The 17,496-nt window shown below is 49.8% G+C and overlaps 1 protein-coding gene across 2 annotated transcripts in view; it reads left to right on the forward strand.

Annotated features, from left to right (window-relative positions):
• Window positions 1-15,261, forward strand: part of ST8SIA2 (ST8 alpha-N-acetyl-neuraminide alpha-2,8-sialyltransferase 2) — a 31,174-nt gene extending 15,913 nt beyond the window's left edge. The window contains exons 3-6 of one of the 2 annotated variants that reach the window (XM_053955235.1): window positions 61-189; window positions 713-970; window positions 3,095-3,388; window positions 12,793-15,261. In XM_053955235.1, the coding sequence (XP_053811210.1) occupies window positions 61-189; window positions 713-970; window positions 3,095-3,388; window positions 12,793-13,078 (967 nt within the window). In that variant the 3' untranslated portion in view covers window positions 13,079-15,261. The remainder of the gene's footprint in view (window positions 1-60; window positions 190-712; window positions 971-3,094; window positions 3,389-12,792) is intronic. The other variant, XM_053955236.1, reaches the window with a different exon arrangement.
• Window positions 15,262-17,496: the final 2,235 nt, after the last annotated feature.

Below are 17,496 nucleotides of genomic sequence, written 5' to 3' on the forward strand. Positions count from 1 at the left end.
GAAGTGCCATTGGGATGCTAACGGATTCTGTCTCCCTCTCCCCGACTTTCTTTTCTCTAGAGCTGAAGTAGTAATAAATGACTCCTCATCTCCAGCTGTTGTTGACAGAAGTAATGAAAGCATTAAGCACAACATTAAACCAGCCTCATCCAAATGGAGACACAACCAGACACTCTCTTTGAAGATCAGGTACTGGTAATTACCTGTAGGACAAGAGACAGATTTGGTCCTCTCCAGTGCAAGCTGGCAAATTGTGTATCATCTAAAGAAGTCAAGGAAGAAATAAAAAGACTTAGCTCCTGCTGAGATAGGCTTCATATCTGTAAACGATTGCTTGAAAATGAATTCCCAGCTAAGCCAGCTGGCCTGGCAATGACAAAACAAGGAGCACTTGAGCCCCTGTTTTTCAGGCCAAGTGGAATTTGTGTGTGCAGGTAATGGGTCACAGAGGGAAGGCGACCTTCTTGCCTGGGTAAACTCAGGGACTCTCACTAATGGTGGGCTGACTGTGGTAGCCTGCCCCAGGCAGGGATGAGTGGAGAGGGAGCAGGCATTGAGATGGAGATACCCTTTTGTAAGCTGTGCCTGGAGAGCATAGTGTGATGGACTGGCCAGAGAGTGAGGGCAGCCAGGAGGCAAGAGCTCATCTTACATCTGACCCAGGTTATCTCTGTGCCTCTCCTGATAAGGCTGTTTTCTTCCCTGTGCTCAGGAAACAGATCTTGAAGTTCCTGGATGCAGAGAAGGACATTTCAGTGCTGAAGGGGACGCTGAAGCCGGGGGACATCATCCACTATGTCTTTGACAGGGACAGCACCATGAACGTCTCGCAGAACCTGTACGAGCTGCTGCCCCGCACCTCTCCCCTCAAGGGCAAGCAGTTCCCCAGCTGTGCCATCGTGGGCAACTCGGGGGTGCTGCTCAGCAGCGGCTGCGGCCCCGAGATCGACGCTCACAGCTTCGTCATAAGGTAGGGAGGGCACTGCTCCTGCAGCACAGGGGGCTCGGGGCCTTGGGGGCAGTGCAGGGGCTGGAATCCAGGTCAGCGGGGGCAGCACGGCCTCACAGCCCCACGTGCACTCAGAGTTCTGCTGGAAACCCTTCCAGCATCAACCAGTGCTCCCCACATGTTCTTGTAAGTGCACCTTGTCTCTTCTCATGGTGCACCATTAACCCCCCCCAACCTCCTCTTCTCTCAGGTTTGTCCTCTTGAAAACAAACCCCATCCTGGCCTCTCACAAACCTGATTCTTCCTCAGATCACTTCTGCCCTCGAGCACAAGGGTGCACCACACGATGCCCAGGCACCACACTTGTGCATGCCCAGGTCTGACACTCCCGTGTCCCCTCTGTCCCCAGTGCCGTTGTCCTTGCAGCAGCACATCCTGAGCCCTGCTGGGACACACCAAATTCACTTCTGGCGGTGTCTGAAGTGGAGAGGAGGCGCTCCTGCCCTCCCAGCCCAATGCCCCTGTTAGTTGGGAGGCTGTGGAATCCACAGATGATTTATGTACATGCAGACATTTGTTTTCTGGAGAGTCTATTACAAGGACAGCCCAATCCATCAGCAGCTCACAGAGGCGGTGCTGGTGTGACGTGGGAATGAGGATAATGTCACCTCTGTCCCCCACTCAAACCCTGCTGCTCCAGCTGCCTGGCTTCTGGCAGCTCCAGCCTGCCCACAGGGGATAGAGCATTATCCTTAACTGGAACACAAGTGAGCAGAGGGAAAAACTGCTTACTGTGCTTCTGGCAAAGTTTAGTGAGGGGCATTCATGTCAGGCAGCAAAATTGCTGGAGAAAAGCTTTTCTGGATGTGAGGATGGGGATTTTGAGCAAATTCTCCCCAGCCATGTGCTGGTGCAGGTCTGGCACAGACACACTTCCCACTGTAGGTTGTCTGAGCCACTTCTGGAACCTGCATCTTCCTGAGGAAGGTTTGCTCCATCCAGGCAGCCTTTTCAGCAGGGTTGGCAGTGACCAGTGATTGGATCTGTGTCCAGGATACAGGTCCAATATTTATTTTTACTGAATTCACTCCTGTGATGAGTCAGTTAAAGGGCCCCCATGCCAGTAGCTGGATTTTCTTTCCACTGTTCCCTTATTTTCCCCATGTGTAAGTAGGGAAAACAGTAATAATGGCTGATTATTGAGGCAGATGCTTAGGATGCAATTCCTGCTCGTTAAATACTGTAACTTCACTGTCAAACACCACAGCAGAGCACTGAGTGTGCAAACACATGGGTAGCCTCTGGTTTTTAGGCTGTTGGGGGAGCATCTCTCTGCATCCCTCCATCAGCTGGCTCCCAGTGCCCTTTGCCCTGTGCCATGGGCATGGCACAGACACAGATGACCCCCCTCAGGGAGCTGTAGGAAACCACTCTATAACAAGGGTGATTTGCTGGCAGTTTGTCCCACAGGCCCTCAGCCCTCACACTGCTGTGACACAGGAGCTCAAAATGGCCAGTGCCCACATGTACAATCTGAGAGGAGGCACCAATGAACACTACAGCAAAAGGTGTTTTGTGAGGGTCACAGCCTCCAGACAGCCAGACCCTGTGGACACCATGTCCTGGCATCCCCCTCCTGCTGGTGTCAGTATCACCACCGGTGCCACCGGGTCTGCTGCTTGCAGAGACTCACCAGGGGGAGAAAAGGCTTTTGGGATAATATTACTCCAGCAGGGCTGGAATTAAGAGGCAAGTGCTTTCCTTGAGTGGAGAAGGCTGTTTTGTCTAAAACCTGCCATGAGAGCAGAGACCGGGGCTTTGTTGCTGATGTTATTTTTGAGAGGCACCAGAAGAGCTGCTGCTCCCTGCAAACCACCCAGGAGACACCACAGTTGTGGCTGACATTAGCCTGGTCCCAGGGGGACACGTGTGCACCTGCCATTGTGCTGAGGGATGGTGGCCTGACATGGAGATGGCTCATCAGCACTAATTTACTGCAGAGGGTCATTCTCCCTCTTCCTCCCAAAAGCACGGGCGAATGGGCACAATGTCACCAGCCCTGGCTTTTGGCACCACACCCCCCTCGTGCCTGTCGCTGCCCTCTCTCAGTCCATTGAACAGGGAGTTGGGTGTTCCCCTTTGCAGGTGCAACCTGGCCCCCGTGCAGGAGTACTCTCAGGACGTGGGCATGAAGACAGACCTGGTGACGATGAACCCCTCGGTGATCCAGCGCGCCTTCGAAGACCTGGTGAACGAGACCTGGAGGGAGAAGCTGCTGCAGCGCCTGCACAGCCTCAACGGCAGCATCCTCTGGATCCCAGCCTTCATGGCCAAGGGGGGCAAGGAGCGAGTGGAGTGGGTGAACGAGCTCATCCTGAAGCACCACATCAACGTCAGGACTGCCTACCCCTCGCTGCGCCTGCTGCACGCTGTCCGAGGGTGAGCGCCTCTCTGGTGTGCTCCCAGCCAGCATTTCCTGGGCTGGAGGGGGATCCCTGGGTTTGTGCTGGGGGAAAACAGCACAAGTTGTTTCCTTCTGCAAACCATGAGGATGGGGTGGTGGATGGTCCTTAGGTAAGAGCTGGAGACTCATTAGATAAGAGGGGCTCCCCACTGTGCTCTTTGAGTGTGAGGGCTTTTAGCAGCATCCAAACCTCCTGTGCTTTCCTGCGGCATCACCATAACTCCCAAGGCTGTGGTCAGGGCTTTCCTTGGAGAAACGGGTGTGCACTGAGCTAGCAATGAGATTTGTCACCTTGTGCTTCAGTGACACAGGTCAGACACAGCTCCTCAAGTCAGGTGTGTGAGCCTGGGTGGGAGGGGAGTGATGTGGTCTGGTCCTGCTGATCACATAAACAGGGCTAGCTGGTGGTGACTGGGTTTACTCCGAGGGAAGGAAAGGGTCTTTCTGTTCTCTGCCTGCATCTTCAGGTGTACAGGAGATACAAGTGTGGTGGGGAAGAGAAAAGAAAGAAAATAAAAGAGAGCCCCGGGGGTGAGATTTTCATGTAAATGACTTGGGAATGGGGTAGGCTCATGCTTTTGTGCTTTATTTCTCTAGGAAGATCATGATTCCTTAGGCATTTATGGGGTTGAGGCAGACAATGACTTTTGCTGGAGATGACTTATGGCAGTAGTTGTCCTCTGATCCTGACTAGACCCCGTTAATCTCACAGGATGGCAATTTCCTTGTGTAGCTGGTGCTCCCACTTCTAAGCCTCAGCATTAATGTTCCTTGATTTCTTTGAGCACTTCTCCTGCACACCTCTGAGCCTGAGCTCTGCAGGTCAGTTGGTCCCTGCTGGGTGTTTCCCGTCCCAGCTCAGGTTGTGTGTCAGTGCAGGGGGTGGGTGGGGGACAGGTTTTGGGGTCATTTCTGCCAGGAGCAAGCCCAAGGAGGGGCTCTAGGGCAGCCTGGGAGGGGCTGGAGGAGTGGAGTGGTGCCATGGTGCCTCCCAGGCAGCAATAATGAGCAAGTACCACATCTGCCCCAAGTGTCTGTGTTAGAGGCTTCCCTGGGCCAGAGAGGCATCTCACAGAAAGCACTGGCTTTGAGGTAAAGAAAGGGAAGTAAATGATACCACAACTCACAGAAGGGGAAGACAGGAAGGAAAAAAAATCCCACAACCCAAATTCAGAGCTATTTCTAGCTATAATTGACTTACTTTCATCTGTCAAAATAGAATTAAGCTCCTGTAATAAGCCCTCTAAATCAACAGGCTGCTAATCCTATGCTGGCAACCATTCCTAGTGCCAGAAACTTCCCACAGGAAGCTTTGCAGAGGAGTTGGCAAGGGTTAGGCATTGCTTTCCTGTGGGAGAGGAGGATGCCTCCACAAGCTCAGCTGCTGGGCTTATCTTCCAGCTCACAGCATCTTCCTGGCCTTTCTGTGTCACAGCCCTGCAGTCCAGCTGGGCTGGCTGGCACGCTGGTTGTCCCTGTGCAGCTCCAGCAGAGCAGTGTTGGAGCCACCACCTGTGGCTGGCAGGACCTGCCTGGCTGGAGGAGGTGCAGGATTTTGGGAGAAGCCCAGGGTGCTGCCTCGTGCCCAGAGCAGTGCAGCCGTGGCTTGGAGCAGTGTTCTCCTTCTGCACATTTTTAGTGTAACCATGGACTTCACTGGGGTCTCGTGCAAGGAACGTGGGTTTGGCCTTCTCAAAACCTCCTGGGGCTCAGAGGGATGCAGGCAGTCAGAGCAGCAAGCACCTGAAGGGAGCTGGGGGTGTCGTGGTGGCACCAGCACGTGGCTGGACAGTGGCTGATGCTGATGGCAAACCCCAAGGTCCTGGTTGGAAATACAGCCAAGATCTCCATCCTGTCCCTTGGGCTGGTCACCGTGCTGGGGGCAGGGCCAGGTGGCTCCTGGCAGCACAGAGGCAGCACTAATTCAATTATAACCACAGAGGCCAGTGCTAATCCTCATCAGGGATTGCCCTCTAAGCCAGGAGAGCTGCTGCCTGAGCTGCCCTCCTGCTCTCACACTTATCAGCAGGAAAACAAGGATGCCAACTGATTAGCAATTAATCTAATGAAAAGTGCAGCCCCCTCAGAAAGCCAGAACTGATGGGAGCACTTCAACACTGACCCATTGTGTTGTGGCCTGGCCCAGGAGCTCACAGAGGGGTCACCCAGGGTGGGGGGCGAAGGGCTGTGCTGTTCTGGGGGAAGGCTGCAGTCAGTGTTAACCCTTTCCTTGGTGCAGCCTCATTAGTTTGGACTTAGGTGGATTTGAGAGTGATTCAGGCAGGATTGAATGACCTGGGCACAGCTGAGGGAGGTGGCTCATGCTCTTGGTGCTGTGTAGGAAGTCTCTTAGATACCAATAAGGTTGTCTTGACCATCTGCTCAGGGTAATTGATATGATGTGGTTTGGGGTGAAGGAGTCCTTCCTCAGGTCCAGCTGACCAGAATCACTAGTTTACTTATTCATCTTCTGTGTCACTGGCCAATTCCTGTGATCATCCCACATTTTTGCTTATGAAGGGTATGGTCTCCAACAACATCCTCTGTCTCTCCAGCTCACTCTGTGCTGGTTCATAGCACTATGTTTTTATTTGACAGACCTGAATTTTGTGAAACAAATGTATTTTGTGGCATGTGGTGTGCAGCAGAGAATGAATAATCCACAAAGCCCCACAGCACATCCTTCTGTGCTGCAGTGGGCTGCTGTTGCAGAGAAGTCCCATCTTCTCCCTTTTTGGATAAAATTACCTTTTATCGTCTACCCTGAGTTGATTTGGAAGTCACAAAAAAATGAGAAATGGGGGAAGTTTTCAGCCAAGGCACCCCTTTATATTTTTTTCCCCCAAGGAATAGCACTTTCTACAAAGGCTGACATCTCAGCCAACTTCAATTTGGCTACAAAAGTGTTGCCTTTTCTTTCTCCACTACCAGCAAAATACATTTGTGAGCCCTTGACTTCTCCTTGAACCACAGTATTTATTGTCCTGCTCTACTTTCCCTCAAACCAAAACTCATTTCAAGTGGCAATTGAGCGTTTTTCCTATAATTTTCAGTGCATTTTGGGGCATTTGTAGAGGGTGCATTGCTGAGATAAGTAAGAAGCATTTGGTTTTGTTGTCCTTAACAGCATCATTTGAGACATCACCTTTCAAGCTGTGAGGGTGCTTCAAATGTTTGCTGATAGTCGCAGGCTTTTCTCACACTGGTTCAGCTCTCACCAGGAGGGGAGAGAACCTTCAGCATTCCAGTGGAGGAGCTCAGAAGGGAGCCAAGTCACCCCCAGGGCTGGAGAGGGGGGCAGTTTGGTGGCAGGGAGCCAGCTCCTGGTGACAGTGCTGTGTGTTTCAAGGTGTGTGCGTGCCTTACTTCGCAGCAGTTCCATTAAATGTCCCCTGAGCAATTCCTCTGGTGAGCCCCACACACCTCGCCTGGCTGGGGAGCAAGGAAACCCCTTATAAGTTACCTGTTAGTGTTACCTGAAAGCCTTGCAATCCCTATTGCCAAGCAGCTTTCGTTAGAGAAATAACACGAAATGCAGGCAGAGAGGGAAAATAATTGTGTTGGGAGGTTTGTCTGTCACTCCTTGCAGCGAGTTCAGGGACATGTTTCACTTTGTCTAATCTGCTCTAGCATTTCTCACTGTGTCCATCACAAGGGGCTCTTGGCAGTAACCAATTCCAGTCCCATAAGATTTTGTTACAGGCTTCTTGAGAGAAAAAAAAAATTAAAAATCAATAAACCTTCCAGCTCCTAGGCTTGGTCTCCCATTAGGTTTAAATCCAAACAGCTGTGACAGCTGGCGTGTGCTCTTCAGGACAATCACCTTGCCCAGGGTGCCACAGGCACTCAGAACTGCAGCCTGACAGGCCACAGGGTGCATCCATCCTTGCCTTGGGTGTCTGCCTGGGTCCTCACACCCAAACTGGGCTGAGCCTTCAGCTCAGGTTTCGGGGCACGATGCCTTTCCCATCCTTCAGCCGTGGAAACCCACACCTGGTCCCTCCTCTCCTCGTGTCCCCATTATGCCACATCCATTCCAAGCCCCTTTGCCTCACTTGCCTCACACAGGACACATGTGCAGATGGTTCTCCTGGCCTGTTGCTTTGACTGCTCTCTCTTGCATCCCTCCACAGCCTCTGCTTTTCTCTAACACATCAAACCTAAGCTCCTGCTTTTCCTTTTCAGAGCCCTCCCAGCTCAGGTTTTCTCACCCTCTGTCTCAGGATTGGCTCGGCTGTGTCCAGCAGTGTCAGGCCAGCATCACCCACTTGTGGGTTTTCTAAAGCAGCTACTTCATGCTTCCTCCCTTATGGAGTTCCATGCTTACAGGGGCTCCTCTGAAATATCTGCCCTGGGGTCTTATGCCTTAAAGCCCTTCCCCTAAACATTAAACAAATGCTTTAAGGACTGTGCTCCTGCACTCAGGTGAGGGAAAAGGATGTCCAAAGGTTGTAGGGAAAGACAACAGCCATTCACAAGTGTGTGATTGGAGTGGGATGTGAGGGGGAACTGTGAACACCCATAAAGCCATGTGTGGGTTAGATCAGTGGATATCCTGCAAAAAAAAAAAGTCCTTGTGTGAGCTATTATCCTCTCCTCTTCTGCACTTGAGGCACATTGAACCCGAGCTGTGGTGTGTCTGCACTGGAGGCCCAAGAGAGTTAATTTGTTCCTGTTAATCTGGAAGATTCAGTCTTTTCTTTTTCAAAAGAAGTGAAGGGGCATAGAAAGGAAAGGTGAGAGAAATAAGGTTATTCTCAATTATTTTCTTTTTTTGTCTGTTTAGAAAACCTTTAACTTGAGGGTGTTTAGTCCCATATGTGTTTGAAAAGGCATCACAGAGCTCAAGATCTGGAGGAGAAGAGTGTTTCTTATCTGTGGCTCAGAGCTGATTTCCTTGTGCCAAGTCACCAAAACCAGAACCAGGCTACACGGTCTGGATCCAGCCTAGACAAGGAAGCTGGATTTGGTGTTTGAGCTTTGCCCAAACACCAAATTGTGGATAAAGCCCAGCTGACACCAGATGGAGTTTTTGGAGTCAGTGTTGGCAGTGGGATGGGAACATGCCCGTTCCTGCTTGTCCAGCACAGCTCTCATCACTGTTCATGGCTCTTGGCTGTTCTGGTGGAGGTAACAGAGGAAACTATACCTGGACAGAAAAAGGGCTGGAAGAAGCTGAATGGGGGGATATCAGCTGCTCTCTGGGCTCCAGCACTTCTCCATCCACCCAGCACTGGGATAAGTTCTGTCCCCTGCCAGCTCCAACAGTTCCTGTCCCCGCCTGCACCAAGGTCAGTCAGGGCACTGGCTCTGGTTATCTGTGTCTGGTTTTTCCTGGGTATTACTGGGAGCAGGGGGTGTGTGGCAGACTGATAATACACTGCTGCCAGTCAAGGACTAGCACCTCCACAACAGCTTGTGTTTATATCACCCCTTTATGAATTAGCTTTTTTAAAAGAGTCTGAAATCGCATTATTTCAGCTATTCTGATTTGTATCATGAAATAATGCAGCTGATACTGCTGAAATTTGATTTCTTCATTGACCTATGTCTTTTATTCATTTCATGAGGGCAATGGATTTTCTGTTAATTTTATCCTGTGAGTTAACCCTTACCTGGAAGGTACAAGCTATTTAGGTTTTTCTCAGGCATGTCACGTTGGTAAGCAGAGAGCAGATCCCCACCCTCTCTAGCAGTCCTTGAGTGCTGCCTGCACCCAGCATTCCAGCCCAAATCCAGGCCAGGCTCTTCTCCCCAAATTCAGTGATGCTGGGGAGGATGAGCACTCTCAGTGTTGTGGGACATGTGCTCCAGGTGTGCAGTGGGGTGGCTGCCACCTTCTCTGGCTCAGGTAGCAGCTGTGGTTTCCTAGGGGCAGCTTCAGAGTGTTGCCTCCTGCAGGATTCCCACTGGGCTTTAAGGTCCCAGTACAGCAGTTTCTTTCCCTGTGGCTGCAGAGCAGCCTGAGAGGCACCTGGCAGCAGTTCTGCTTAGGAGACTTCTGATCATCTCCAGTTGAGGATTAGGAGATGAGGATTGAGGATTAGGAGATGAGGAGCAACCAGAACCATCTCCCAGCTGTAGGATGAGACTCTCTGAGCTGTTCTTCTTAAGTCTCAGTTCAAGAAGGTGTTAGGGCTTGTGTCTAGGCTGCCTCCTTACAAAAGATGGCCTTGAAGGTCTGATGGCATTTTCCATCTGTCACTGTCCTGATCTGAAACCAGGGCTGTCTCAGGCAATTTTCCCCTGACAGAATCGTGGCTCCTGTTCTGAGCCACATCCTGCTCAGGCTCCTGCCTATCTCGGGAGCTGCATCCACACCTGAGGGTTTATTTACAGACACAGCACCAGCTCCTCACTGGGAGAACAGCTCTTAGAACAGAGGTACTGGGTTTCAGGACTGCTCTTTGCTCTTCTCTTTTAATTGCTGTCTCTTTCCATAAAATGTTGCAGTTAATAGTTATGGTGATTGGTGTAGCCAGTTCGAAAAATAATTACTGCCTGTTTCGAGATTATCTTTCCTCCTAATTAAAATCCTGGACCTTGCATATTAAAGGTGTGCTGTTGACACAGCATCCCATGTGCGCCCAGACAACCTCATTTGGATTTACAGAATTAATTAGGTTTTATTTCCATCCCCAGCTGTTCTCTCCTGCACCAGGGTTGTGGCTGCTGTCTCAGCTGGACAGTGGTGGGAGAGATAAGAGGAAGGTCTTGCATAGCTCTTACACTCCCATCACAAACCAGTCATTAAAAAGTATTTCCCAGACCTCACCAGAGGATTTCCCACCTTCATTGTCCAGGAAACAAATTGCAGGAGCTGTGGCATGGCCTGTTTTATGGATTGGGCATTATGTGTTATGTTATGTCATCCATGTGGGTGGTCTAGGACAGCCTGGAGTCCCTCACCCCCTCTCAAAGCTGCATTGAGAATTTATAATGCTGCGTGAGTGAGGTTTTTGCAATACCCTGCCTGCAACAAAGGGAAATACAGACTAAAGAGCCAGGTTTTAATTTTCATTATTAAAATATTGTCAGTGTTCCCTACCCCCAGTATTATCAAGTAAGTGCTCACTAGCTGCATTTGGTGAGGTGGGTACATTGGGTTGGTTGTGGTGGCTGTTTTAGGGCGGTGGTTTGTGCACACTTGTGGGATTGGTAGGGTTTTTTGTGTGTGCTGGGTTGCAGAGGACAGATGTGTCTATAGGGTGCTTCAGTGTCTGACTCAGGTCATTTTTCTCATTGTTAATATGCATGAAGCTGATGGTCACATGAATGGCCAGTGCCTCTGTACAAGAATCACTTCATCTTGCTGTCAGGATCCTTGGATGTTCATGGAGTATTAACAGCCTCTCAACAAAACACAAAAGTCAGTATTTTGGGAGGGCAAACGGTCACCAGTATTCTTCTGTGTACTCCAGCTGGTAAATTGACAGAAAGGAGAGTTTTAAGGCTAAAGCAGCTGCAGGACAAACGCAGACAGTTGTCCTCCCTCAAAGCCAGCTGCTTAATATGATTTGACAGTTCTTCCCAGGTGGCTTCCCTGCTGCATGAGGATACCTTAATTCACGGTGTTAAATGGTTGTGATAATCTCCCATTTCCCTCTGCGCACAGGGGGTCTAATGTGCTTACCCATAAACTCATCTAGGAGGCTGCTTTATGGCTACCTGTGGGAGCAGGTTGCCTGGCACTGCAGTGAGCTCTGCTGGCTCCCCACAGCACAGCCCTACGGCTGGGCAAGCACAGAAAATGCTGATGATACTGCTTTTCCCCCAGTTTCTTGCTCTTTTTTTTTTTTTTTTTTTTTTTTTTTTTTTTTTTTTTTTTTTTTTTGTGCTGGATGCCAGCATGAGCCAGGCAAAGATCTCCTTCCTAAAACATCATATTCATCCTTTGCTAAAGCCCCCTTGAGCACCCCTGGATGTGCCACCCCAAAAAACTGTCCCTGTGCCCTTCCTGCACATGCCGAGGCAGTCGCTCTGCTTCCAGAATTTGATTCACCAGAAAAGTCAATTTTTTCTCTTATCTGGCTGAGAACAAGCAAGCACGTTTTGTGCCTTGGTTGCTAAATTTTAATGGCTTTCTTGAAAAGCTAATTTGCAGGATTAAGGCTCAGCTCTCCCAAGGATTCCTGCTGTCTGAGCACCAGACCCTCAGGAGCCCAGCAGAAAGTGCAAATGAGGAGCAAGGCACTTCCTGGGGCTCCACTGCGACTGCAGGACCCGGCTCAGGATCCCAAACATCTGGTGAGAGCACAGAAATGCCACCTGCTCTGCTCTGCTCTGCTTCCTCGTGCCTTTTGTCCAAGGTGCTGCCAGTCACTCACCTGAGCTCAGGCCCTTGGAAATACCTGTTAAAAATAATCCAAGGGCTCAGAGAGGCTGCAGCACAGCGGGATGTGCTGGGGCAGTGCTGGCATCAGACATGCTGGGGGAGGAGGAAGTGTGCCTGATGGGGAAATCTTCTACCTCCCCAAACCTTTGGCTTTCTGATTTTGCTCGTCTGACAGTGTTTTCCTGCTGAGCGAAGCAGATAAATTGCTTTTGCAATAAATATGGGGCACTGGAAACATCTTCTTACAGGATGTGATGTTGATTCTGCAATAATTTTTATCAGCAGCCCAGAATACCACAGCTGATACCATTTCTGCTCTTGCATCACTACATTCCTACATCCTTCCCCTGTTCTTTTTGCCATCCCTTATAAAAACTAACGTGCTTCCCAGCAGCGAGCACAGCTGACCTCCATATCTCACATTTTCTATTGCAATGTGCCATATTGTGTGTCTGATGGACTCATGCTGCCGAGTGTGGTTATGAATCTTGGTCCAGGATCACAGCAGCAGTCGCTGGGTGTAATGGGAGCTCAGCAGTGCATTTTAGCTCTTTCAGCCCGGGAACCCTTTGTTCCAAGGCAGATGTTTTTCTAGCCCTGTCGTGTTTGCTGTCAGAGTAAAATCTTCATTCATCAATGAAAGTCATCAGCATGTGTTTGACTGTGTCTGCTTCGAGGGGTTCTTGGAGTCTACTTGACATGTGAATGCTCTGGTCTATGGTATTGATCTCCAGGGTTGATTGGAAGATAATTGTAGGCTGAAGTACCAAAGGCCACTGTTGCAAGCAATTTGTTTTTCATAAAGGATTGTCGAGGCATGAGATGCTTCAGTGCCATGGCAACAAGTGTGATGTAACCAGCAGACAGAGAGCAGGAGGATGCAGTCCCTAGAGAGGCTTTTTCTTGGCATGGTAGAACTCTGCTAGTCAGAATCCTCTCACTTTGAATCACCAATACATCTCAGTCAGAGGCTGGAGAGAGAAGAGGTGCAGGACACGAGCTTGGTGTGCGGGGTGAGTAACAGGCTCCACTGTCCCTTTGCAGGTACTGGCTGACCAACAAGGTGCACATCAAGCGACCCACCACCGGCCTCCTCATGTACACCCTGGCCACCCGCTTCTGCAACCAGATCTATCTCTACGGCTTCTGGCCCTTTCCCCTGGACCAGAACCAGAACCCGGTCAAGTACCACTACTACGACAGCCTCAAGTACGGCTACACCTCGCAGGCCAGCCCGCACACCATGCCCTTGGAGTTCAAAGCCTTAAAGACGCTGCACCAGCAAGGAGCCTTGAAGCTGACTGTGGGGGAGTGCGATGGGGCCACGTAGGGTGTTCCCTGGCCACGTTCCTGCACAGCCACGGGAGGAAGGGGAGGGGGCAGAAAGGACGAGTGGTGCCTGGTGGGGTTGGTCGTCTTCGTTAACGCGCAGGACAGCGACACAAATATATCTACGTGGTACCTATATATATTGACCTGAGTATTATAACTGTTCGGTGTTCACCAAGGGAGGAGCAGGAGAGATGCAGGAGCATCTCACCAGACTGGCCTGGGCAAGACCCCTTGCCGTGGGGCTTGCTGGACTCGGAGGGTGTTTGCCTTACATCTGAAAGGTGTGAAGGTGGCCTTGGTTTTTGAGGGTTTGTTAGGTGATGGGTAAACGTGAGCCGTTCGTCGTGACTGGTCCGAGGTTGGTAGTTAGTTTGTTTGGCCAAGGGCGCCGGCAGCGAGGCGCGTCCTTGGCCCCGTGCTCGTGGCGGGGAGGGGAAGGGGCAGGGAGCGGGGTGGGCAGGGAAGGTTTGTTGGTGGCTGTCACAGCCCAGGGTCCCGTGGCACCGAGCAGGACCCGGGTCCTGCTCCGCAGGGACCAGTGCCCAGATCCATCCGAACACAGAGTGCCAGGCTGGGCACAGCCTTCGGAGCAGGAGAAGCCTCCAGGGCTGCAGCTGGGTCTCCAGGAGGTGGCAGGGAGCAGAGCTAAGCTGATCCCAGTGACACTTAGACAAGTGAGGGCCTCCAGAGAATGAGAGCCTCAGCGCTGGGCCAGGGGCATGGCGAGGAGGATGCTGAATGTGTATTTCTCTTCCTTTTCTGAGGAGCAATGTAGGGAGGAGCAGAGATGCTGGAATGTCACAGGAAGGAGCTTTGCTGCCACAAAGCAGCACCATTAGTATTGAGTAGTCTCACTGTGTCACAAGGACACCCAGCATCTGTCAGGGTTTGTGAAAACCATAAGTATATCCAGCTCTAATTCCTCTAATTCCCAGCTGTTAAGCAGCCTGCCTTCTTCCCTCCTCCAAAAGCTGCTGAAATATGGATGATAGGCCTAGACCCAGCCAAGCAGCAAGACCACAGGACTTCAAGGGACTTCTTCAAGTCTAAATTATTTATTTTCAGTTTCTCCCTGAAGAACCAGCACACAGTGCTGAATTCCTGGAGTCCTGGAGTCCCACTCTGTCAATCCTTTCAAGCCCTAATTATCTCTCACTCCCAACAGTTAAATAGGATGTCAGAGGGATCTTGATGGGATGCTTGCCTAGTGATGAACATCACAGAAATAATATTTTCTTTTTTTTTTTTTTCCTGTCAGACAGAACCCAAAATATAAAGAATTTTTTATAACCCCATTTGCTTTTCTCTGATTTTCAGGGGTTTTGAAGGAAGCAACTAGATAGAGCTGATGATTCTGTTTCATTTTCTGCCTCTGTAGCCTATTCTGTTTGTCTCCTAATTAGCACTCAGTGCCAGAATGCAGGTGAGTCCAGGGTTCAGCGAGGACTGTTTGGGTTTAATTTGTGGGACAGTAAATAACACTGCACAGGCAGACCTCAGGCATGCACTTCACTGCTGCCATGGCTGGGTATCATCACCTTTGGGCCTCCTCCTGCTGCTGTGTTTTTTAAGTTAAAAAGTGTACAGTTTGGGGCTGAAATACTTGACATTTTCTCTTTAAAAGCTGAGAGTTTCAAGTGGTAAAAAGAAGAGCTCACTTTCATGTTTTGGGCCGTAGAAGCTACTGTACCCATAGGAGCCTCCAGCCTGCTAATTAGTGTCAGATGAAGATGGCTAAGATTAAGGTATAAGCAACATTATAGTGGATAAATGTGGGCTAATCTGCCACTGAGGGGATGTTTCTTTCCAGCACCAGAAAATCGTTTCTTTCATGTATTTTTTTTTTTTTAAACCTGGTGCCATTTTTTTTTCCTGCATATTGTTTTTACTTGATTTTCGTTTCACAATACAGCTAAACCTGGCTGTGAACCTCAGCTTAAGCTGAGACAGAGAGTGAAACTGCAGGATGGAAGTAATCTGCAATCCCAGGGAGCTTCCCACAATTCAGGAGTGGTTCTTAAAGCCAGATAAAATTCCCAGGTTTGTCCCCAGCACGGGGAGGGACAGAGCAGGGCTGGAGCTGCAGGGACTGCTAAAGCCAACTGTTGTACTGAGGGGCCTGGGCCATGGTACTGATTGCTGTTAGCAAACCTTCTTTTTCAATAAAAGTAGAGGAAATGAAATAAATGTGCAGGGGTTTTATTTTAATTCTGTATTTTGATTGAATAGAAGGGCAAGAGGGGAGGCAAGACAATGAAGTGCCATGGATTAAATGGGGAGACCCTGGAACCCCTTTGGCTGGTGAAGGAGAGGGGAAGGCTGGGCTTGTTTGCCCACGTGGGGTGGATGTCAGGGCTGTGCCAGGGAGACATCCAAAGCCATCAGGATGTTCTTGCTGTGCCTACAGAGGTTTTTGAGCTGAAGCTACAGCAGCACGACAAGGGTCTGCTGAGGGGTGAAAAGGGGATGGGAGAAGGGATTTTTTTTTCATGGTGCTGTTGAAGCAGCTGCTGCATCAAAGCACAGGCAAGTTATAAGCAAATTATTCAGGGGGATGAAATTGCTGGTGATGTTTCTATTCCCAGAATGGGTCCTGTTCCACCCCTGTTGTAAAAATGCATTAAACCATGAGCAAGACCCTGCAGCTATTGAAATCCCTGGCTGAGCTCCCATTTCACCTTGCTGCCATGCAGGCTGGTCTCTGCTGTGTTTATATGCACAAAAAACAACTCATAATTTCCCCTTGCTTTCTTGTTTTGTGTCAAGCCCTCTGGTCTGGTTCTCTGAGCGGCTCCTCGAGTTGGAAACATAATTTATCATCTCAGCTTCCAGCAAATAGGTGGGACCTGGCTCCACCAAGCCCCAACGAACCATAAAGCCCTTGTGCTGTTCATGAGCAGCAGGAGCAGAGATTCAGATTCGCCTCCTGCAGCAGTGCTTGGGGTGGGTGGATGATATTTGGGCTATTTTGGGGCAGCCACCAGCCCTGGAGCAGCACAGCAGCTGCCAGATGCTGTGGGGACCCGGCAGCTGCACCAAGCTGCTGCTTGATGGATTTCTTCATGCCCAATTAAGGCTCTTCTGTCATCAGGAGTGAAACGAAAGAGAGCATTGATGCTGCTTAGGCAGAGATGCAGGTGCACGTGTTGCACCATGAACGTGGTTAACAGCCCTAAATGGCAGCAGCAGCTCCCCTTGCTCTTCCCTCCTCCATCCCACCACTCCCTCCAGCACTGAGGCTGCTCCACACTGGTGGTGCTGGTGGCTCTGGGATGGGGAGCTCCCTTCCATGGGTTAGGCACATTTGTGCCAAAAGGCCCCTGGATGGTAAGAAGTGACCTAAACTTGAAAAATAGAGGCAAACTTGAGTCTCCAACTGGCTAGGCCCAGAGTTTGGGGCTTTTTCGGGCAATGGTGTTACTGGCCAAACACAGTGTTCTCCTTGTGTGCCCCTGGGGCATAACTCCTGTACCTGGAATTAGAGCTGTGTGCTCCCTGCTCCCCACACCACAGTGAGAAGCCCAGCTGCCTTTTCATTTTATCCATGGTTTTCTGGGTTACATCCCAGCCTTGGAGTCTGCCACAGCTTTGGCATTTATTTATTTATTTATTTATTTATTTATTTATTTAATATATATATATATATATATATATATATATACTGGCATGGCTCTTGCTCTCCTGGGGGAGATCATGCCATATCTGGCCCTGACACCAAGCACATCTCCTCTGGTCAAACTGCAGACTCTGCAGGCTGCACAGCCAACATCCTTTATCATTAATACCTGCACTGCCTTGTTCAAAGCTGACTGGGGTGCTCTGAGTTGCAGCAGCTCCTCTGAACTGCAGCACAGCATCCTCTGCCCACGCTGCCCAGCCCCTCGCCCAGGCAGGGCTGCCCTCCCTTCCAGCCCCACAGGACAGGAATGGAGTTTGTCTCCTTCCCCCAGACTCTCCACCAGCCAGGACTTGCTGCAGGTCAATAACCAGACCTCTGCTTCAGTCACAGCCCAGATAATTAGTGAGCAAAGTGCAAATAGTCACTGTGATTCAAATTACCTTTTAATTTCTTTTCAAGCTGCCTGAGGGATTTCTTTAGTCTTATGAAAAAACTGATTTTTTTTTTTTTGAGACACCAATCTTGCCAACCAGAAAGACACAATATTTTGTATTCAAGGTGTAATGAAAATTGTTTGCATTTTTACACTGCATTTTGGATACTTCTTGGGAATAATGCTGAGCACTTCAGACAGTCTCACTTAAATTATACAAATTATTTCAGTTGATCCCAAAACAAATTCATTTTTAATTTTGTGCAAAAGGGTCTCAAAAAGGTTGCACCATCTACAAATCATGACATAGATATTGGGGTTTTTTTTATCCATCACTGCTTTTTAAAATTTAAACAATCCAATT

The sequence above is a fragment of the Vidua chalybeata genome, chromosome 13, assembly GCF_026979565.1.
Source record: "Vidua chalybeata isolate OUT-0048 chromosome 13, bVidCha1 merged haplotype, whole genome shotgun sequence".
NCBI lineage: Eukaryota > Metazoa > Chordata > Aves > Passeriformes > Viduidae > Vidua > Vidua chalybeata.